Source organism: Anguilla rostrata, chromosome 1 (assembly GCF_018555375.3).
Source record: "Anguilla rostrata isolate EN2019 chromosome 1, ASM1855537v3, whole genome shotgun sequence".
In the NCBI taxonomy this organism is placed as follows: domain Eukaryota; kingdom Metazoa; phylum Chordata; class Actinopteri; order Anguilliformes; family Anguillidae; genus Anguilla; species Anguilla rostrata.
In genome coordinates this window covers 81,758,182-81,781,503 of record NC_057933.1, presented here as the reverse complement: position 1 = coordinate 81,781,503, position 23,322 = coordinate 81,758,182, and the positions used below count along the sequence as shown (strand labels likewise).

General features: G+C 50.3%; 1 protein-coding gene across 2 annotated transcripts; it reads right to left on the bottom strand.

The window, feature by feature from the left end:
* Nucleotides 1-248: 248 nt before the first annotated feature.
* Nucleotides 249-21,881, bottom strand: LOC135237797 (IgGFc-binding protein-like). Of its 2 annotated transcripts, none has more exons than XM_064305263.1 (20): nt 21,380-21,881; nt 19,930-21,141; nt 19,478-19,815; nt 18,792-19,368; nt 17,020-17,621; nt 16,332-16,902; nt 15,130-15,725; nt 14,455-15,022; nt 13,539-13,735; nt 12,834-12,972; nt 11,587-11,915; nt 8,780-9,356; nt 5,504-6,111; nt 4,802-5,369; nt 3,862-4,454; nt 3,104-3,677; nt 2,688-2,890; nt 2,264-2,473; nt 1,037-1,204; nt 249-596 (listed from the first exon to the last, which is right to left on the bottom strand). In XM_064305263.1, exons 1-20 carry the CDS (start codon nt 21,426-21,428, stop codon nt 303-305), a joined length of 8,973 nt encoding a protein of 2,990 aa, XP_064161333.1. In that variant the 5' UTR covers nt 21,429-21,881; the 3' UTR covers nt 249-302. The 2 variants fall into 2 exon arrangements, with proteins under 2 accessions (XP_064161333.1, XP_064161344.1); XM_064305274.1 differs by having other exon boundaries at nt 2,688-2,887.
* Between the last annotated feature and the right edge of the window lie 1,441 nt (nt 21,882-23,322).

Below are 23,322 nucleotides of genomic sequence, written 5' to 3'. Positions count from 1 at the left end.
CTCCTAAGAACACATTTTAGAGGCTCCATCGTTATTTTACTGCTTCAGGTGAAAGGGAAAGAGACTGCAGAAGTAGGCGGGGTGGGAGTAGGGGGTGTGGGCTGAGGTGGTTGGGGAGGGGTGGGGGTTGCTGGGGGGAGGTGGGGATGGGGGGATGGGGGGTGGTGCTGGGTTGATGGGGGGGCTCGGGGGAGGGGGCTGGGGGGGATGAGGGGCGGGGCTGGGGGTGAAGGGAGGTGTGTGAGGGGCTGTGGATGATGGGGGGGGGCTGGGGGGGATGGGGGGGGAAGGGGTCGATCAGTTTAAGGGAGCCAGTTCTGAACGAAAACCCGGCCCAGCTGCGCCGCCGCTTGCTTGGTGATGGACAGGCGGCCCCACGCGGCCCTCTGGGCCTGGGTGCGGTGGGGGGCGCAGAGCCCCGAAACGCGGTCCAGCAGGCCGTTGGGCACCGTCACCGAGAGGTCCCCGCCGGCGCTCACCGACACCGTCGCGCCCTCGCCCCCGCGGTACTGCACGCTCACGGCCCCGCCCGCCTCGGACACCAACAGCGTCCCGTTCGGCGATTGCCACGGCAACGGCACCGGCTCGTTGTTCACCTGGACGACAGTCGATTGAGAACAAAATTCAGCCGGTGGGAATCGGCCGTTCCCCATGCAAATATAATACAATGTACCGTAATGTATGGTAAACATGTAGACTTCACCTAAATGTAGTTACACAGTCCACAGCAGGGTGATATATTGCAATATCTCAAAGCTACAGTAATTTGTATGGTTGCCAATATACTGTTACACTGTATATATGCAATATATTGATAATATACTGTATATTCAATTTTATTCGATTTCTGCAAGCGATTGACAGCTGGATTATATGCACACACACACACTCTCGCACAAACACATGCGTACATTTCTACACATAATCATCACATGAAACGTGAGGCGCATCGCAAATGCATAACCGCGAGTAAACAAGCACACAGTGTGAGGCATTTTCAGACCTTAGGCCTGCGAAAGGCCCTCTCATCACTCACCCAAACCAAACTGTGGGGCAGCACGATGACCTTGGTGCCACCGAACGCAGCCAGGACGCCCGCCAGGCTTGGCCCGTCCCTGGTGAGGGCGACGTTCGCCCCCACCTGCAGCCTCTCCGAGCTGGGATCCAAGCATTCGGACTGGACCAGCTGGTAGTGCCCCTTCCCCTGGACGGGCGTGAAACAGGACAGGCGGATATTTAGCATGTTTACCTAGGCAAGCGAGCCTTGCGCTGGCACGCCGTCGGCTAACCCAAGCTAGGGAAGTCCCTGGAAGTCAGCCCGTACTGCTCGCGCTCAGGGCTGCACGCTGGAGCTCTGGTGAAACTGAATGGGGTTAATATCGGCCTTTCGAAGGCAAAATGAAACTTCCCCCCGACGATGTTCTGAAACTCGATTAACGATCGCTACGTTTCGTAAGAAAGAAAACCAGATTGCAAAAATGCGCAACACGTAATAAAATATGCACATTTTAATAAATATTTTCCCAGGATTTTTGGACCAAAACGACCATTGTTTCACAAACCGCCTCGCCTAATGACATTTAAGATTGACCTATGACCTATGTTTTCTTGGTAGTTAAATCTTGGTAGTTTTCTACATTTAATTCAATGTGCAGTAGAGGCTGTTTCCCATTATTTTCTAGGCTTCACACTCTATGGTCTGGCCCCTCCTACCCTCTCCAGTCTCTATGTACACTCTATGGTCTGACCCCTCCTACCCTCTCCAGTCCCTATGTACACTCTATGGTCTGGCCCCTCCTACCCTCTCCAGTCTCTATGTACACTCTATGGTCTGGCCCCTCCTACCCTCTCCAGTCCCTATGTACACTCTATGGTCTGGACCCCTCCTACCCTCTCCAGTCCCTATGTGCACTCTATGGTCTGGCCCCTCCTACCCTCTCCAGTCCCTATGTACACTCCATGGTCTGGCCCCTCCTACCCTCTCCAGTCCCTATTTACACTCTATGCCCTGAAGGCATTGTGGTAAGCTCTGATTGGCTGAAAAAAGAGACTAGGGGGCAGACAAGGTTCTGAAGTGTCTTTCTGCAATAGTTTTATCGCAAAAAAAAAAGAAATAAAAAATGAAAGATTTTCTAAAAAAGCATTCTGTTGCGATAAAGCAGTCAAGTCATTGGAGTAAAAACAAAAATAAACCTCTAAAACAGAAAGCAATTATTTATTTTTTTTGGTCTGTCATAAAATCGTTCCCCCGGCTTCATCCTACCCAGAATCTGAGCTTCTGCCCATCGAAGGCGGTGACCCAGGACCCGTTGGTCAGGGTGCAGGTGCTCTCGGTGGGCCGGCACCCCAGGAAGCCGCCGGCGATGGCGCACTCGGTCTTGGCGGGGCACGCGGTGTCCTCACACGCCAGCGTGTCGCGCGAGTGGCAGGTGCACTTCTGCGAACACTGGCTGACGTACACCGTCTCTCCACTCTGGTAAGGGGAAACCACAAACCGAATTCATTCATCATCATCAACAACAACAACAACAACAAAACACTGAACAGGCAACGGATTGTATGGGCTTTTCTCCTTGGTGTTGTTGTACGGCACTATCCTTGTGTATTTGTTCCCCACTCAGTGAGATTTCATTGAGTCGAGCAGGTGATTTTTACAGGTATTTTGTAACGCAGGGCGCTCTCCGTACCTTCAGGTACGTGCCATTGACGCTGCACCCGCAGCTGAGAAGCGGCACACACTGGTTTCCGTCGGCAACGAAGCCCTCGTCGCACTGGCACCCCTCCAAGCAGATGGCGGGGCAAATGCTCTGGCCGGAGAAGGCCATGCAGTTCCTGTCGCACGCGCTCGCACAGAGCTCGTAGTGACTGTGGGCGGGGCACGCCGGCGCTGCTGCGTGGGAAATACACAAAACCCAGTCAGGCTACAGTTCCCTTTCAGTGCAAAAAAATAAACAAATAACATTAGAGCACGAATGTTTTAGATTAACGTGAATTTTCTGAATCACCGCACGTTTACCCTGATACTGCCTTCGTCTCTTGAAAGCTGAGTCACCGAGGCGTGTCGATTTTTTATCATTTAAAAAAAATATTTTTCTTTACTTACGACAGAAATCTTTGGTTCTCCAGGATTTCAGGGTGACCCCTGCCGCCTGGCAGGCCGAAACGTACGCCGCTATCCCCTGGCACACGTCCTCCGCCTTGCCGCCCGCGACGAAGCTGTTGTAGACGCAGTTCTGCAGGAAGCCAGCGGGGGGCAGCGCGGAGTGGCAGGCGGCCAGCGGCCCGGCGGCGTCGGCGATCAGGCCGCACCGCTGCGGACCCTCCAGCTCGCCCCGCGCCCCGTCGCCCGGACCGGCGCAGCCTCCCGCGGGACAGGCGCTGCCGCAGCTCCCCTCGTCACCCCCCAGGCGCCACGCGGCGCCGAAGGCGCTGACGTCGTCGGTCGGGGCCCCCGAGGGCAGCTTCAGGTCGTCGCCCGGCTGCCCGTTGTAGTCGCCGCACAGCCCGGACAGCTGGCCGCGGTAAACGGACGGCAGGGTGATGGCGACGGTGCCCTGGAGGTCGTAGGTCAGCCTCAGGCCGAAACCGGCCTCCAAGACCACCCCCTTGCCCTCCTGGGAAAGCGTCAGCTTCCCGTCGCTGAGAGACGCCGGCAGGTTGGTGCGGATTCCGTCAACCTGAGAGAAAACGCAATCAAAGAACGAGGTGGATTTTAAAATAAAAACATCTGGAATCTGAGAATGAAAAGGCATGAGAGCGTTCCTACTTTTGCCTCCGTGCTTTTACGGTAATATTCGCCTTACTGTAGAAAGCACGAAAGCGAAAAGAGCACCGGGGATAAGTGAGCGGGGGGCGGCTCACCTCGACCTCCCAGGGGGCGTCCCTCTCCAGGACGAGCGCGAGTCCGAACATTTCGACCCGGACGCTCCGCAGCGGCACGGCCTCCTCGCCGGGCGCGGTCTCGGCGCTGACGCGGAAGCGCTCCAGCCCGGCGGCGCCGGCGCCCTCGGACGCCTGCGCCAGCGTGTGCCCGCACGGGCCCCGGAAGTCGTAGTCGCGCCCGTCGAAGGTGCGGAAGTGGGAGTCGCCCGACAGCGCGCAGGTGGCCTGGCTCTGCGGGGCGCAGCGCCGGACGCCCTGCACCAGCGCGCACGTCTCCTGCTCGCCGCACGCCGTCTCCTGGCAGTCCACCATGCCGGCGCGGCAGGCGCAGCGGCGCCGGCAGCTCCCGTCCGTGTAGAACGACGCGCCCGAGCGGAAGTAGCGCCCCTCGTAGCGGCAGCCGCAGTCCTGGAAGGGCACGCAGCGCTCGTCGCTCACCAGGAAGCCCGGCTCGCACTGGCACCCCTCTCGCGCGCCCGCCCTGCAGCCCGCCGTGCTGCCCATGCCGTAGCAGGTGGCGGGGCACCCCGGGGCCGTCAGGCTGTACACGCTGTTCTTCGGGCAGGCCAGGGCTTCGGGGGGAAAAAAAAAACAGGAGAAAAGCTGATTTTAAAGTTGGTGCGCTCACCAATGAGAGTTACCAACATTCAGCTCCGTCAGGGATATTCCAGTCACATATTTGTGATCGTATTTGGGTTAAAATAAAAGAGAACAAAACATTTTTGTAACTAAAAAATTAATTGGCTACACAACTTATTAAATTTTTTTATGTCATTGGATATTTGGTTAATGTACCACACCTGCACGTAGAAAACAACAGTGCTTCACAGGGCTCGTAAGGCTTGAAATGTATAGACCGGATTTAATAATAAAGATCCCGCAGTTCAAGATTCTACCGAAAAAAGAAAAAAAAACATACGACAGAAGTCTTTCCTTCGCCACGGTTCGATCTGGACCCCCGCGTCCTGGCACTCCTCGACGTACGCGGAGATGATGTCACAGGCGGCCTTCTGCAGGCCCTGGTTCAGGACGATGTCGTAGACGCAGTTCTGGCGGTACAGGGCGGCGTCGACTTTCCCCGCGCACGCCCGGAGCGGCCCGTTCTTGTCGGCGATGACGTCGCAGTTGGCGGTGTAGGGCGGGAGGACCGCGCCGGGCCCGGTCTGGGGCGCGGCGCAGTCCGAGCAGGTGTGCGAGCAGCCCGGCACCTCCGCCACCAGGTAGCTGTTCCCGAACTCCGTGGCGTCGCTCGTCCGGCCCCCGCCGGGGAGCAGGAAGTCGTCGCTGGGGTCGCCGTTGTAGTTGCCGCACAGGCCGCGCATGGCGCCGCGGTACATGCTGGGCACCGTCACGCGCACCGAGCTCGACCAATCGTAGGTCACCCTCAGGCCGAAGTGGGCCTCCAGAACCAGGAGCTGCCCGCTCTTGAAGACCCGCACCGTGGTGTCGTTGAAGTAGTACGGGAGGGAGGTCAGGATGCCGTCGACCTGTGACGAACACACACACACATGCACACAGACACACAAACGGCACACGTGGAGTTAACAAAGAAGAAATACATAACAGCAACTTTTTTTTGTGATTTTTGGGGAGTACTGTTCTGGGGGGAAATCTGACCCACCAGCACTTTCCCGGGGTAATTCTGGCTGACGGTGAAGGTGGTGCGCTCCACGGTGACCGTCACCACCTTGGCGAAGGAGACCCGGCGGCTGCCGCGGTTGGCGTTCTCCAGCGTGACGTTGAAGCCGTGCAGCTCGGCCGCGTCCGCGTCGGCGCTGACCCCCGCCAGCAGGTACACGCAGTTGCCCTGGAAGTCGAAGGGCCTGCCGTCGAAGGAGCGGAAGTGCGGGTCGCCCTGCGCCCGGCAGGTGTCGAAGCGGGTGGGGTAGCAGTCGAGCACGCCGTCCACCACCCCGCAGTACTCGCCGGCCTTGCACCCCTTGTCCCGGCACTGCAGCGTCTGGGTGGCCCCGTCGCACGTGCACTTCCTGCGGCACTTGGCGTCCTCCCAGAAGGTCTCCTCGGGCTTGTAGTAGCTGGTGCCGAGCATGCAGCCGCAGCCGGTGTCCATGGCGACGCACCTGCTCCCGCTCATCACGAGGCCGTCGTTGCACTGGCACCCCTCGCTGCAGGGGAGGGAGCAGTTGACCCGCCCCATGGGCTCGGCGCAGGTGGCGGGACAGGGGCTGCTGCACAGCTCGTAGTGGCTGTTTTCGGGGCAGGGGAAGGCTGAGGAGTCGAGGAAAGAAAAGTTTTTTTTTTTTAAAAAAAAAAAAAAAAAAAAACCTTTTTCCTGTCACTTGTTACATGTTGCCCCATCCCTGCACTTCTTGGTAAATTGTATTTGTCCTAATACTGTAGCTTAATCTTCTGCCTAGTTTGGCTTTGCAGATGTTAGACCAGGATAGTGTTCATTGTTCTCGGCTAGAAATAGCTGTACAAAATAAGTAATTGTACCTTACTGAACCCGTGTTCAGCAGTTGTCTACGATCATGAAAATGCACTTCTTGTACGTCGCTTTGGATAAAAGCGTCTGCCAAATGAATGTAATGTAATAAAAAGTGCTCGGTTTTTTTTTTCTTTAGCGCCAGAGGTGGGTAGTAACGCGTTATATTTACTCTGTTACATTTACTTAAATTGTACTTGTAAGAGTAGTTTTAATGCGACGTACTTTTCACTTTTACTCGAGTATATTTGCGAAGAAAAAATGTTACTTTTACTCCGTTATATTCGGCTACATTCCGCTCGTTACTTTTATTTTTTACCCATTTTTTATTCAACGCACGTTCTGTTTGTTTCATTCTCTCAGAGAGACTTCAGCCAAAGAGGCTGACTGGTCTTTGCTTTGGCTCTGTCACAGCCTCAAATGACTCCGTTTCACCAATCAAACGTAGCCAGTCACAGCACACAGAAGGATGAGCGTGCGACAACAATGGCTGAAACAACGGCGGGTGATTCGTAGGAGGCAGAACACCCCTGGCCTCACGTTCAAACTATGTTTTACTTACAGACTACCAAAAACAGTAGTTACATTATGCGCTGCCTTCTTTGTCTGCCTAGAAATGTTTACATTTCAGCCTACAAGAACTCAACTTCGAACTTGAGAAAATATGTGGCGGTAAGTTGCAGGTTAGTTTTGGCTGTGGATAGCTAACTATTTGACTGAGTGGTCATATATTGTCTTGGACAATCCGTTTGGGAAATATACGCGCATTCGTGACGCCTGGGTATCTTCCAAAATAGCTGTGCCTAATACCACACGCCTTGTTTACGGCGTTGTCGCCCTTTTTAGTACAGTCTGGCTTGATTGACAATTCATTTATTCAGTAGGTGACAGTATAAGCTTTCTAACGATGTATAACATGTCTAATTTTGCTTTTGGAATAGCGTTTTTTAGGTCAGCGTAACCGAAATTTTTCTTATCATCGCATTCACTTATGCATTCACTCACGAAACGTGGTCAACTATTATTCGTAATTTCTTGGGAAATACTATTATTATTGAGGAATTCTGGGCATAGCTAAGCCGCATGTTTGCTGATAGACCTAGCTGACATCGTTTTCTGGAGCAAAACAGAAGAGGATTGAACTGTATTGTTGATTTACTGTCTCTGTCTCCATCTACTGAACACAGATAAGATTTCATCATTGCTATGTAAGTAGGCTATTACTGTTCAAAATACTTCGGTTATATACGTTATTTTTGAAATTGAGTGTGTTTAAATAGGTTACTGGTATTAATGTGGATATTTCACACTGTAATGTAAGCGTTAGTTAGTAGTGTAATAGTTTTTGTGAAGCACGCAACAGTCATGACGTGAGTGCTGGAACATTACATAGCATTGCATGGCATACATAAAGTTTGTTTACGCTAAACCGGAAGTTCTGCACATATTCCGTGCAAGGCATCATTGGACTTCGGAATATTGTGGATAAGTGCATCATAAGGTACAATAATGTTGCGACAAAGCATTATGTTTTCCACATATAAAGTTTCTGTTTGAATTTGAGCAGGCTCCTCTTTGTTGTGATGATGAGTCTATTTTAATGGATAAATCCCCTGTAGCCTCATTGATATTTTTTGTCAACGGAGGGTTCACCCCAACAAACTGATGAGGTATACAGACTTAATAGAGTACAACAGAAAGCGAAAATCCTCCTCTTCTGACGAACCTCCTGTGTATTGTTTTATTTAAAGGGATATGATTTAGGGCATATTTGAATTTGCACATGGCTATTTTATATTTTGTTTATTTCTATTGGACAAGCATTTACAATTTTATATTTTGGACATTTCGATTTTTACGTTCATCTTGCTCTGCTTATTTCAACATTAAATCAGATTATATGAAATGCACTTTTGTACGTCGCTTTGGATAATGTAATGTAATATGAAGTAACTCAGTACTTGAGTAGTCTTTTCACAAGATACTTTCTTACTCTTACTCAAGTAACTATTTGGATGACTACTTTTACTTCTACTTGAGTCATTATTATTTTAAAGTAACAATACTTTTACTTGAGTACAGTTTTTGGCTACTCTGCCCACCTCTGCTTAGCGCTCATTTTAACCCTTTAAGGTATAAGATCACAAACATGTGATCGGAATGTTCTTTGCCCAAACATTCTAAGGGCGCATATGACAATCATTACTGGTAACTGTGTTCTAGAACACCGTTTTTTTTTTTTTTGTTTTTTTTTTAAGCATTCCAAAAAAACCTACTCTTCAAATTGGTTGAAGCTAAGTTACACAGAGCGGAGAACTGCTCCTGTCACTCATCCGCCGTTGCCGTGGGATTATTATTATTATCTTTGGGGGTGATGGGAGCACTGGGAGTTGTAGTACCCAACGTCAGCGCGCCTGCAGGCCTGCTCGTTTCGACGCACGGTGTACTCACGGCAGTTGGAAATCTCCCTCCATTTCGGGGAGACGGTGCTCTCCGCCTGCTGGCAGGCGCCCACGTAGCTGGCCAGCACCTCGCAGAGCACGTTCTGCCGGCCGTTGTTGAGGCACACGTCGTAGAGGCAGCCGGAGACGAACTCCTCGGGCGCCACCGTGCCGTGGCACTGGCTGAAGGGGCCGCCGTCCTCCGTCAGCAGCAGGCCGCAGTAGCGCTCGCTGCTGTACAGCTTCTGCGCCGCGTCGGTGCAGATGGGGCAGTCCCCGCGGCAGGAGTGCCAGCAGAAGGGGTCGCCGTCCGGGACGGTCCAGGACCGCGCCCACTCCGTCACGTTGGCCACCACCGCGCCCGAGGCCGCGGTCTGGTCGTCGGACTGGTCGCCGTTGTACGTGCCGCACAGGCCCGCCAGGTTGTTGTAGTAGCTGCTGGTCACCGTCACCATGAGCATGGCGACCCAGTCGAACACGATCTCCACCGCGGAGTCCAAGGTCAGGGTGCCCCGGATGCCCGACTGCGTGATCTTTATGCTGCCGGAGTCCAGGCTGATGGGGATGTTCGAGAGGATGCCGTCGATCTGAAATTCAGCGGGAGAAATCACAGACGTGAGGAGGGCTCGACTGAATGTTTAAAAGTGTGAAACTTTTAATGTTAAAAATGTTATTCGACGTCCTTTAGTCATAGTGACTTTTAAGGCTACCGTTTGAGGGATTTTTTTTTTTTTTCCCACGCCGGGCAGTTTTTTTTTTTTTACCTGATGTGCTTGCTATCTGGGGGCTCAGGCCTGCTGTTTGCTCATTTTCTGCTACTCTGTAAAGCGTCTTTGCGACAGTTTTCTGTAAAAAGCGCTACACCAGTAAAATTGATTTGATTTGATTTGACTTTGCGCACATATAATCTATGTCGTGCCAGGTCACTTTGATTTCAATCCTTAATCCCCCTCACCCTTTTAAATCATTAAATCAGGTATACGGTGGGTTTTTGACAGGGATAGACATTTATTTTTGTAATCGTCCATTATTTGAATTAGCTGAGGACAGAGATCTCAAACTCACATCCTGGAGGGCTGCTGGGCCTGCTGGTTTTGATGTGTTCCTGCATTTAGGTTCTTCATTTACGTCACTGACGGTCTAAAGGGTCCCCACACCTTGTTTCAAATGCCTAAAATGGCTGCTGATTGACCAGGAAATGACCGAAACCAGCAGAGACCGCAGCCCTCCAGGACTGAAGTTAGAGACCCCTGAGCTAGACTTTCTACCTGGGATACATACTGAGAATCAATTTTTATAGCAATTTTGGTTCCATTTTTAAGAAACCAAACGCGGGTCATGCTTGCGGTTTTTGGCGTGTAATAGTCACAGCACAGTGAATGTAAATGTTAGCAAAGCTCGAGCGTGTCACATGCTGTGTGACACCCCCCGGAGGGAGATGTCAGTTCCGGGTTCTTTTTTTTCCGAGCGCACACACACACACACACACACACACACACACACGCAGCCATGAGAACAGAACACGACAAATCTTCGCCCTTCCCCCCGTCACGGGTTCCGGGTGCAAAAGAGGTAAAACAAAAAGCCATTTGTTCTGTCCGGCTGCTTTGCTCCAGGACAGACATACTCCCTCTTAGCACGCATGCCTGTGTTTTCTCAGCCCGGTACTGTGCAGGGGGAACACACCTTTAAGCCGAACTGTCAACACAGCCCAGGTCCGTGTGCTCACTCCGCCAGCAGGCATGGCTGCGACTACTCCGACACGCCGGTCGGTGTAACCCGAGGACGGGTTCGAGTGTTTTTTTCGATGGATGCCTCGTCAGCGGGGCCCAGGCCCGGAGGCCGTATGGCCCGAGCTCGAGGGGTAGGCCTCTGCCCTCCCCGAGCGGCTCTCGAAGCACCCAAAAAAAGCATTGAGTTGCTTTGCTTATGAACGAAGTACGACGTGTCATTCTGGAACGCTGAAATAGGCCTTCACACATAAAACGGGACGTGTGGCCCTCTGAGGGTATTTAAACCAGGACAGAGGACCAGCGCTTTGGAGGTTTACACCAGCGTAAATTTGTGTAGCGTTTAAAGTGATCTTCTCACTGGCCGAGGTCAGCGTAGTATAATGGGTAAAAAGTCAGTCTTGTAACCTAAAGGTCACAGGTTTGATTCCCCGGTAGGGCACTTCTGTTGTACCCTTGAGCAAGGTACTTAACCAGCATTGCTTCAGTATATATCCAGCTGCATAAATGGATGCAGTGTAAATGCTGTGACTTGTTCCACATAGTCAAAGTTTCTCATTCTCACATTAAATGTCGACCTCTTTGTTCCGAAACAGGTAAATTGAGATAAATGACAGAATTAAACTTCTGTGTAATGTTGTATTGTGAAACATTTGGTGATGCTTTTGATGTCAGGTGGTATATATGTAGTGTAAATTAAATGGGGGTAGAGGAGCTTTAGTAAACGTGGAGGAATGTTATCGTTTAAATGTGACGTGACCACGATAAGGAGATGGTCTTGTAACGTTGAGGTAGTAGGTTCGATTCCTCGCTAGGACACTGCTGTTGTACCCTTGTGCAAGGCACTTAACCAGCATTGCTTCAGTATATATCCAGCTGTATAAATGGATGCTGTGTAAATGCTGTGTAAAAAAAAAAAGTTCTGGATAAGAGTGTGTGCTAAATTCCGGCGATGTAATGTGTAAAGTTTTTTACTTTCTCTCATAAAAGTGTTTGTTGTTGCCCCGGCGAGTCCCTACGCTGTCCTGACTTCGATTCCGCGGATAGGAAAAAAAATAAAAGTCGGCCGGTTCTCAACGGCACTCACCATCAGTTTTCCACGGTCCATGTAGGGGATGAAAATCTGGTGACCTTTCATCTTGATGAGGACGGACTTGAGGAAGGAGCCCCTGGGGTTGCCCCGCATGCCGTTCTTGGTCTCGACGCTGAACGCCGAAAGGGTGGGGTCCTTCCCGTTGGTCCGGACCAGGACGTACGAGCACGTTCCCTGGAACTCGAAAAATTTGCCGTCGAAGTTCTGGTAGTGGGGGTCCCCCATGGCCCAGCAGTAGGCCTTCGACTTGGGCACGCACATGGCCACGCTGTCCTGCAGGACGCAGTCCTCCTTCTCCCTGCAGTTTTTCACCACACAGGGGTCTAAAAAAACACAAGCAAATAAAAATAAATAAACAATAAAAGTCTAATACACAGTAAAACGTCCAGTGTTAACTCAAATCTGACAGCGTTTAATTCAACTCTGGACTGAAATCTTACCTGTTAAAATCAATACTCAAAATTTTTACAGTTTAGCAGGGCACTTTCAATGGCAAAACAGAATGGAGATCGTGAAATGTTGAGGGTTCGGGTTTTTACAAGTTTGAAACAAGAACACAAGTGCTGATTATATTTTAGCGGGGGGGCTGGGGGGGGGAGGAAAACTTTTCTACTCTGTTCTAAGTTATGTTTTGTCAGATCTAGAGACACTTTAACACTTTGACATAAAAGTGCATCTATGAAATCTCATTGATGTCTCTCGATGTCTAACATCAGTTGCTTCTCATAACCAGCTAATGGAGAATTACGGAGGTAGGTCTGACGAAACGAACTACAATTCTGACCCTAGGAATAAATGGTATATTTTGGACTGAGTCATCAGGAATTAAATCATGAGAAAACGTTATGAGGAAAGACTTCATGCCAGGAGATGCTTAATCTCTTCCAGTTCAGTAAAAGGAGATTTACGGGTGATTTGATTGAGGCCTTAAAGTTCATAAAGGGGATCAACAAAGTGAACTAGGAGAGATTCTTGGATTAGTGGAAATTTGCAAAAAGGTATATTCCGCACAGACGTTAGGAAGAATTTCTTCACACAGAGAGCAGTGGCTGCAGGGAATAGCTTGCCCGGGCTTGATATGGTGCTGGATACTGTCTAGTTTGTAGATAAACGGTGAGTGCTAGGCACCCTTTAGTGGTAGGAAAATGGCAAGCATTATTGCATTACCTTATGTCAGGTCATGGCGTGTCACGTTAAATGCTGTGGAATGAAGTTCAGGTCACGTTTTTGGCTGGTCTTACCTGTGCTGTAGCAGCCCATGACCCCTTTCTTGACCAGGCAGATCTCGCCGTCGTCGCAGTCCGAGTTCTTGCAGGAAAGCACTCCATTCTTACAGGCGCAGGTCTCGGTGCAGTCGGTCTGCACCACTGACTGTCCAGACTGCAGGGCAAAGACATTCACACGGGGCTGTTTTTAACGTTTTACGGACATCGGACTGGAAAACTGGCTTACGCTAAATATGAAAACATTAAAAAATAAAAAATAAAAAACAGCACGGTTTAAAGTGCAAAGTGTTTCCATTCCTGATGTTACGAAGGAAATGCCTCCTTTTGATATCAAAGAAAAGGAGGGGAGATAAGATGCCGTGTGACACCTGGAGGGGGTGGAGGAGGGGCATTATGATGTCATGTTTCCTTATTATTATTATTATTATTATCTAGTCACTGTTTGGCTGGCCACCCACAGTTATCTCTGTGTATCCGTGGTTTCCGAAACCCGGCTTCCGGGAGACCTTCTATCCTTGCAGGTTTTCATTTCAACCCTTAATTTGGCACACCTGACCCTGCTATAACCAGCAGCAGCTCAATGGGATCTCCAGCCGTATGTTGCACTGCGCGGTGTGCCTCGTTAGGGGTCGTGGTGAAAAAACCCGCGGAAACGGTGGGCTATCGGTTCGGGGCTCGGGGGAGCCCCGCGCCGTGCGTTTTTACGCCTGAAACGCTGACCTTGTAGTAGCGCCCGTTCACCGCGCAGCCGCAGCCGCTGAGCGGGACGCACAGGCCCCCGTCGAACACGAAGCCGTCGTCGCACTGGCACCCCTCCCGACAGCCGGGGCACCTGGGGGAGACGCTGAGGGAGGCGCAGGTGGAGGAGCAGGTGTCCGCGCACAGCTCGTAGTGGCTGTTGGCCGGGCACTGAACGGCTGGAGGAGGGGAGGGGGGGGCGGGGGAGAAAACATTTGGTGAAGCCTGGTGGACCCCACGACCAGGAAAACAGGGTTTTATGCAGCGAGCTCCATAATGTTTGTGACAGAGGCAATACGCTGCATTGCCAAAAAGCCTTGTTGAACTCCCTTCTGATTAGTGGTTTCGGCTGCGTGAGCCACACCCATTGCTAACACCTAAGCAAAGGCAGGCGGTGCAGCCACGCGATCCCCGTTGGCAATCGTCGGCCGTGGAATGGGTCGTACCGAAGAACTCAGTGACCTGCAACGTGGCGCTGTCCACAGGATGCCAGCTTTCCAGCAAGTAGGCTTGCCCTGCCAGAGCAGCCCCAGTCAACTGTAAGTGCTGCTATTGTGAAGTGGAAAATGCACAGGAGCGGCCACGAAGCGGCAGGCCAGACAAGAACTGCACTGAACAGGACTGCCGAGTGCTGAAGCGTGCAGCGCATCAAAAAACCATCCGATCCTTGGTTGCAACACTGACTACAGAGTTCCAAAATACCTACTACTACTACTACTACTACTACTACTACCTCAGACAACGTTGGCACAATAATCGTTCATCAAGAGCTTCATGAAATGGAACCAGAGTCAAATCAAGAAAAAAAAAATATGTTGTCGTTCCAAACATTATGGAGCTCAAAGTATCAGTAAAAACGGTAAGTCCAGACTCTCTCTCCTGCTGGTTAAATACTCACGGCAGAAGGTGGCGGTTCTCCACTGCCCGACGGTGATTCCGATGGAGTGGCAGACGGCCACATACCTCTGTATGTGGCGGCAGAGCGTCTTGCCGTCCAGCTGCCACGTCATCATTTCCAGGACGCACTCGTCGAAGTACTTCTGGGGCGGGGCGGCGGCCAGACACGGCGAGAGGGGCCCGTCCTTCTGGGTCAGGACGCCGCACGCCTTCTCCGCGTCGGCCTTCTTCTTCTTGTCGGGGCTGGGGCACTCGGACCCGCACCCGGTCTGGCACTTCGTCCCGTCCTGCGCCGCCACGGCCCAGGCCTCCGCGAACGTCTCCGTGGAGGAGGCCGGGAGCCGGCTGGGCAGCGCGAGGTCGTTGGCCGGGTTGCCGTCGTAGTCGCCGCACAGGCCGCGCATCGCCCCCCTGTAGGTGGACGGGACCTCGACGACGACGCCCGAGACGCTGTCGTAGCTCACCCTCAGGCCGAAGGTCGCCTCGACGACGATGTAAAACCCGTTCTGGTAGACCTTCAGCTTGTCGTCGCTCAGGGACAGAGGCAGGTTCTGTTTCACGCCGTCCACCTGTCAGCGCCGGACAAAAGAGGCGATCGTAATTTGGACCCGCGCTTTTTAAGAACCTTTAAATTCTAGGAAAACGGAAAGGCAGTGGAAAAACCGGGGGTATTTACCGTCGCCTCCCAGTTGGTTCCGGGGAACAAGCTTATCTTGTATTCGTTGACCTTGATCTGGACCCTCCTGGTGACTGGCCACTCCCCGGCGATGGACGCCTGTTCCGCCGAAACGCTGAAGGAAACGCCCGCCGCCGTGGAGGCGATCTCGGCCAGCACGTACTGGCAGCTCCCGGTCAAGTTGAAGGCCCGGCCGTCGAGGGTGCGGTAGCTGGACGCTCCGAACACGGAGCAGGTCCCGGTCCCGTCGGGGAAGCAGGCCCGCACCCCGTCCCGGATCTGGCACCTCTCGTTGGGGCCGCAGGCGAAGCTGCTGTTGCACTGCACCACGCCCCCTTCCAGGCACACGCAGCGCACGTCGCACTGGGCCTCGGGGAAGAAGACCTGGCCCGCCTTGTAGTAGTGCCCGTCCCGGGCGCAGCCGCACTCCGCCACGGGCACGCATGTGTTCCCGCTCCACAGGAAGCCGTCGCTGCACGTGCACCCCTCCGCGCACGGCATCCCGTCGCAGGCCACTGGTGCGAACAGCTCGCTGCAGGTGGGCCGGCAGCCCGGCGCGCAGACCTCGTAGTGGCTGTTCTCTGTGCACGAAACCGCTGGAAGAGACCCGACCCGGAGAGAGACGGACGTTATGGCTCTTATTCACGCGCTTTCGTTTTTTGTTTTTTGTCGGGGCGACATAGCTCAGGAGGTAAGACCGATTGTCTGGCAGTCGGAGGGTTGCCAGTTCAAACCCCGCCCTGGGCGTGTCGAAGTGTCCCTGAGCAAGACACCTAACCCCTAACTGCTCTGGCGAATGAGAGGCATCAATTGTAAAGCGCTTTGGATAAAAGCGCTATATAAATGCAGTCCATTTACCATGTTTTGTTTTGTTTTGTTTTTTTCACGTATAAACTTGTAAAATGTTTAAACTGTGAAATGGACAGAGGAAGAATCTACGGCCAAACTAGGCTAGGCCCAAATCCATTGTTTTGATCGGTCCCGGGCAAATATCTGTCTCAGAAATCAGACCCAACCCGACGTGTGAGCTCGTCTCCATTTTCGGGGACAGAGAAAAAAACATCATCAATCAGCGAAATGGATAGGCTGCATGGCTCATGCTCAATCAGGAATTCAGTCTACACAAATAACAGACTCAGGAGGAGGAGTGAACAGTGAGAAAAGAAAGTGGCAGTTGGGGACGCGCGGCTGGTGTAACTCACGGCAGAAGCTGTCGGACCTCCACGCGTCGACCGTGGCGGAGACCTCCTGGCAGGCGGAGGTATAGGCGGCGAGGGCACCGCAGAGGCCGGAGGCGTGGCCGCCGTACAGGCACATGTCGTAGACGCAGTCCTCCATGTAGGGCCGGGGGTCCACCTTGTCGTGGCAGAGCTTGAAGGGCCCGTTGCCGTCGGCGATCATCCCGCACAGCTCCCTCTGCTGGTAGCGCGCCGCCGCCGCGGGCTCGCACACGGGGCACTTCTTGCCGCCGCAGTCGCCGGAGCAGCCGGGGTGGTCCCTCGCCTTCCAGCTGTCGCCGAACGCGGCGGCCGTCCCGGCGGGGCGGTTGTCGGTCGTGACCATGTCGTCCGAGCCGTCGCGGTTCCAGTTGCCGCACAGGCCCCCCACTTGCCCGGAGTAGGCGCTCGGGAGGGTGAGCTTGACGTGGCTGTTCCAGTTGAATTTCAGCGTCAGCCCAAAGTCGGTCTGTACCACACCGAAGTACCCGCTTTTGAAGGCGGACAGTGTTCCATCTTCCAGTTGGAAAGGCAAGCTGCTGTACAGGCCATTGAGCTGTGGACAGGAGGACGTTTTAAAACACGGCACACGTGCACAGGCCAGCCTAACGAAGTGAGATACAACGCTTCAAATCTTTACTGACAAAAAAAAAAATACTGAGCAAAAACTTACCATGACTTTACCGGGCATCTCTTTGCTCAGAATGAGGGTGTGTCCATAGACTGAGATTTCAACTGTCTTGGTGTACGAAACCAGCTTGTTTCCCCCTCGATTCTGATTCTGAACTAGCACCTCAAAAGGAACCAAGCTTGGGTCAGTTGTTTTGACCAGCTTGGACAGGTAGTAAGTGCACGTGCCTTGGAAGTCCAACCTCTTTCCGTGGAAGGTCCGGTAGTGGGGGTCTCCTGAGCCTTGGCAAGTGGCAAAGGATGTTGGGTAGCAATCCCGAACGCCATCGCGCAAGGCGCACACTTCCGACGTCTTGCACTTCTTCTGAGAGCATTCGACCATCGCGGTTTGTGGGTTGCACTGACAGCGGCGGGTGCACTTGCTGTCGGCCCAGAACTCCTGCCCTGACGTGTAGTACTGACCGCTGTACATGCAGCCACACTCCCTCTTGGGCACGCACTTGTCTCCACTCAGGACAAAGCCCTTGTTACACTGGCACCCCTCAACGCAGATCTGCGGGCACACACTGCCCTCCAGACTCGTGCAGGACGCGGGACAGGCGGTGCCACACGACTCAAAGTGACTGTTCTCCGGGCAGTCCATGGCTGCAAAAAGAGAAGGAAATTATTGCGTTGTCAGAGAAGTCTGATTGATGTTTCACTTCCAATAATTAAGTCTGTTGAGTGGCTGAAGTATCTTTATTTCTTTAACCAGACAGTTGTCTACAATACAGCAGAGTGCTGACATTTTGGATTTGCTGAAATCTGCATGAGGTTTGGAATAATCGCACTGATCATTCGCAACTTCGGCACAAGAGGCATGACCATGAGTGTGGCACAGTGGGTAAGGAACTGCGCTTGTAACCGAAAGGTCGCAGGTTCGATTCCCGGGTAAGGACACTGCCGTTGTACCCTTGAGCAAGGTACTTAACCTGCATTGCTTCAGTATATATCCAGCTGTATAAATGGATACAATGTAAAGTGCTATGTACAAAAGTTGTGTAAGTCGCTCTGGATAAGAGCGTCTGCTAAATGCCTGTAATGTAATGAGAGTTCAGCACAGTACGGCAGCCAGGGGAAGAGACAAAGGGGTTTGGTGTTGGGCGTTGCCAAACCAAGCAGACAAAGAAAGATTTAGCTTACATTGTTTTAAGACTGACTAGATGTCAATCAAATTTGTATACTCAACTGGCTGTGTAGCACCCTGTGCTAATTCTCACGCCACTCAAGCGCAAAAAGCAAGGTCATACCAGGGCATTGCTGAAGACATTTGCATGAATAGAAATGCGTTACGACGTCTTAGAAACAAGCCATTAGTTTGTAGGTTAAAAAAATATTTTTTTGCCTGCTCATACCAACGCTGAAATTGAAATGGATACGTGAAGGATGTTAATTACATCTGAAGTGGAAGCCCAACTGATATTTTAAAAATGCCCACCCTGCAAATGTATTCTAGAACACATGGGGAATAAAGTTCATCCTTCACATTTAACCATTTCTCCAGTTTATGACTCCGTAACCACTTTTGACAAATACGCCTAGTTAAATATATTTAACAAACATTGACCCCTACTTCCTCCGATTCCCTGCTGACCTGATTCCAGCTCTCTTACATATTCAACCACTCTTTACAAACACCTGAGATACATACCTGCCATCCCAATACCATCCCAATACCTGCTATCCCAATTTGTCATAAAGAACCACCCCTCGGTGGTAGTTCAGATCAGACATTTATCATTTTATTTTCTTTTTCAAATTGAGGCACATACTTACAGCAGTTTGCCTGTTCCCTCCAGCTCCATTTGCTCAGTTTCACTCCCTCTGTGTTGCAGGCCCTTGCGTAGGCCTCCAGGTTGTCACAAACCAACTTCTTCATGCCCTTGTTGATGCACACATCGTAAACGCAGTTGTCGACATAATTGCCCGGGTCCAAAACCTTGTGGCAGTTGTCGAATGGACCGCCACTCTTCGCCATGAGACCGCAGAAGTCCTCCGACTTGTACTTCTCCTGAAGCGCCACCGAGCAGCTGGGGCAATTTCCCTTGCAGTCGTCATGGCAAAAGATGTCCCCGTCCTTCCTTTTCCAGCTTTTGGCAAAGTCTAGGATGGTGGAAGCGCTCTCGCCCTTGGGAGTGGTGAATTCATCCGTGCGATCGCCATTGTAGTTGCCACAGAGCCCGCCCAACGATCCAAAGTAGCTACTTGTGACGGTGACGTAGACCTTCGCGTTCCAGTCGTAACTAACCTCCAACCAGGACTCGGCTGTCAGAACAGCGTAGGAGTTTCTATCCTCTATGCGCAACTTATCCTGAACAAGAGAGATTGGGAGGTTGCTTTTGACTCCATTCACCTGTGATAAAGTGGAGGAAGAGGAATTTAAATGGACCCATACATCACTGGCCAACACAAATCTTAATTCTGCTGCATCCATAATCATTGGCGGTATTCACAAGCCTTACCTCAACTATTCCTTTGTCGTCACTTATTGTAATTGTCGTGTTGTAGACTATGATTGTCACTTTCCTCACGAATGAAACATAATTATTTCCTCTGTGGTTGTTCTTGATCAGAACCGTGAATGGCGTCAAACCTTTGTCATTGCCCACAGTGGTGGACATAGCGTAAGTGCACGTTCCCTGAAAGTCTAATCGCTTCCCGTCAAATGTTCTGAAGTGGGGGTCCCCTACAGCCCAGCAGGTGGCCTTGGAGATGTGAACGCAAACCCCCTTTTTGCATTGTTCCTTCTCCCTGCATTTTATAGACTCACATGCATCTGGAGTTTCAGGGGATACGGTACCTACAGGAAAGTAAAAACGTTCAGAGGGCACAAGGGTCATTTCCTGTCATACACTCGACCGCCTTGATTGCAGGATATTTATTTTAATCGTTTAACATGCGTTTTGTAGCTTACCTTTATAGCACACCCCAGCTGTACTGTAGCTGTGGGCCCACTTGCCACCATAGACGTAAACAGCTATAAGGGCGTCACTGGTTATGGAGATGTGCTGCTGACTTTTTCCAAGTTGCATTTTGGTCCACAGAAATGTGTCATTGGTGGGGAACGGGCTCCACTTGATCTGTCTAGGGAGTGGTTTTCCATCCATCCGAGTGGTCTTGACGCCGTTTGCCTCAGAGATGAGAACCGCAGTGCTTGCGAATGACGCCTGTGTCTCAAGGGTCCAGTCGTTGGACAGCTCCGACTGCGGTAGGATACTCATAAAGAATGGATTGAAGGGGCGGTTCATGCTGAAGTACACCACCATTACTTTCTGGCTGCTGTCGATGCTAAGTGGGGTTTTCCCCGAGATGCCCATAACCCATGTTTGCCCGGCAGTGAGATCTTTAGTCTTTGTTTGCTTTCCTCGGGCGATGCTGACCTTGGTGTTATCTTCGATGGCCAACACGTGCACAGCATCCTTGGAGTCACGCATCACGGGCACCAGCCAATGGGTGGCGAGCTTCTGCACCGGGAAAAGCTGCTGGTAGATGTGTGTGCAGGAAATGCCGTTGTCAGCACACTGGTGCCCACCCAGGATCGCCACCGGACGGGTGGATTTAATTCGAGTCCCAGTGAAGGTCTTAGAGCTTCGGAGCTGGTAGACCTCATACGGGGCCATTGTGAGGACCACATGGCGCCCTTTATACCAGTTTTGGATGCCCCTGACCGCCATGTTTTTGTAGGGGGAGATCACAATGATGTTGGCATCCTTGCCATTGATAATGGCTACTAGCTTGTCCATGTCTGAGGGGCCGATGTCGGGGGTGTAGATCATGTAGTCGGTGCCCAGGTCGGTTGTGGGAAGCACTATGCTGCTGTCCCCGGAGCTCAGCTTGTTGTTGAACGCGACCACGGAGATGTCGGCGTCGGAGGTGATCAGCACGGTTTGGTTCGAAGACCCCGCGCCCTGCATCTCGACCGAAGGCGGTAAGAGGACCCGCGCGCTGGACCCTTTTTCGACCTGCACGGTGCGGGTGAAGCTGCTGCACTTGAGCACGGTCTTCACCGTGGCTCGGGTCTTGTGTGCAATGATGACCAGCTCGAGGCTCGCATGCGGGTGACTAGCTTTGAGGTTCGCCATGAAGGCTGTGAGGAACGTCCTCCCAACAGGACAGCCATTGACCGCTGAGGGTACGAGGGGGGGTGGGGGGTGTGGGGGGGGAGGATATGCAATTATAAACTTACAGAAAAAAAGGATAATCGAGCACATACATTTCAAAGCAACTGGCATTATACTGTTCTTTGAAGGGAGAAGGCAAAATAATTTAGAGGCTCACATTTAACAGTTATTTCTCGAATTAATCATTGGTATTATAAAGCTGCGAGAATTCATACAAAGAGACAAATTAGGAACAGTTCTTACCAATTGTGAGCACTGCAGCCACACATAGCAGAACTGAACTGATCTTCATGGCTGTCAATATGAAAAGCAAATGATTAGGGATTGCATGGGGTTGTTTAGCCAATAAATGAAATTGAGTGTGATATCCATTTACATAATTTTCATTACTTTAAGAATCTAAAGGTTATTTGAATATCTGGGCAATGTGTGACAGGGTGCTCTGTCGGGCACAATACACAAATTCACAATTGTCTACGGCAGAACAGGTTCGTGGAATTTGGATTTGCACTCCAAATCTCTGTGGAGTACACCGATGGATTTGTGGTGGGCAAAAATGTGAAATGACGGGGATTGCTCCCTGTTGTTGTCACACACTTTACAATGCACTTTACACCCGCTATGCCCAAAGCAAAAAAAACTAACAGAGTTATTTTTAGGTCAGTCACAAATGAAATTCTGGATGTGCATAAGGTCACCCTTCCAAGTCACCAAATGACTGAAGTAAATTTGTTGCAACACCGTTAAAAAAAAAAACATGAATTCAGTATATTTGTCCAATAGTATCTCTCTTCATTCCAGAAGGAAAATCCTCTATTTATCCCAAAGATCTTGAATTCTACAGGATTCTGTTAAATGTAAACTCAGGAACTCAGGAGAGCATTGTGAATGGTTTTAAAACTGTAATTCACTTTTATATTCAGTTGTTCATATCATTTCAAAGGCTTTCCCTTGCCATTTGACGTGCAAATAAATGTAATATTGTGAGGTATACTGTGTTTAGTTCATTACTTGAAACAGAAAAACAGTGTGGGATGGACATTTCAGAACAGCTTATCATTTTTGTTCAAAATAGTCATTGCATAATGAATATTAGAGCTGTTTCCATCATAATCAGAAAAGAAGAAGCTTACATGTATGTTAAAAAGGATTAAGTGGGTACATTCCTGTGACTTATTGCTATTTCCGGTCTTAGAAAGTTGTTTGCCCCTGAATAAACTTTATTTATGAAGTACTTTTCGAACATTATGTGCAAAACACTTTACAAGGAGTAAGGGAAACAATAAAAACACAAAAGGAAAAACAAATAAAAATATAAATATTAATACATAATTAATAATTAATAATTAATACATAAATTGAAGTTCAAGTACTCAATAAAAACATGTTACATTCATGTTAAAGTGAATAACAAAGGAATTAAACACAGAATTGCAGAATTGCAAAAGTTATTTTACCAAGTATATAATTGCATATTTAACACTTTATGTAACTTTCCATTCCAAGTAACCAGTCCACCCTCGCTCTGGAGTTAAAATGTGTGTATGAATTATGCATTAAAATTATATTTTAGATGTGTATGTGTTTCTTAGAACGTTTCAATAACATAACCAATATTAACATAGTACTACCAACACAACAACTAATAAATAATTGCAATTGTAGGTAATAATAATGTGAACTTATAACAAATACTGTAGTCTAGGTGGAGTGAGCCTGAGCATGGTAAGACAGTTCTGTCCAAGCTGATTTCCTTTTTGTCAAATTTTTGCATATTCTCCTTTTCACCACCTCCTTTGGAGCCTGATATTTGGGTCTTAGTGAAGCATCGGAATAACAGGCCCCTGTCTGATTATTAACTCTAAAGATGAACCGTGGGAAAGTTAACAAAGGTACTTTTAAATAAATCCTAAAAGCAACTTGGCAACCCGTCAAATTTGGACAAATGGACAGCGTAAGGCTGCAGTACAGAAGTACAGAAGTTGGAAAATTGCCTCTCCAGTTTCATTGAGAATTGCCATAGCCTGAAGTAGATTTATTTAAACCTTTATTTAATCCCTAGCTCACAGAAAGTGTCTCATTCTACAAATATTTCTGGATGAATAAATCACTTAACAAATCACCTTTTTGCATAAGAGTGCAGATTTTTATAATAGATTTGCTATTTCTGTAGAGAGGAAGTGTCT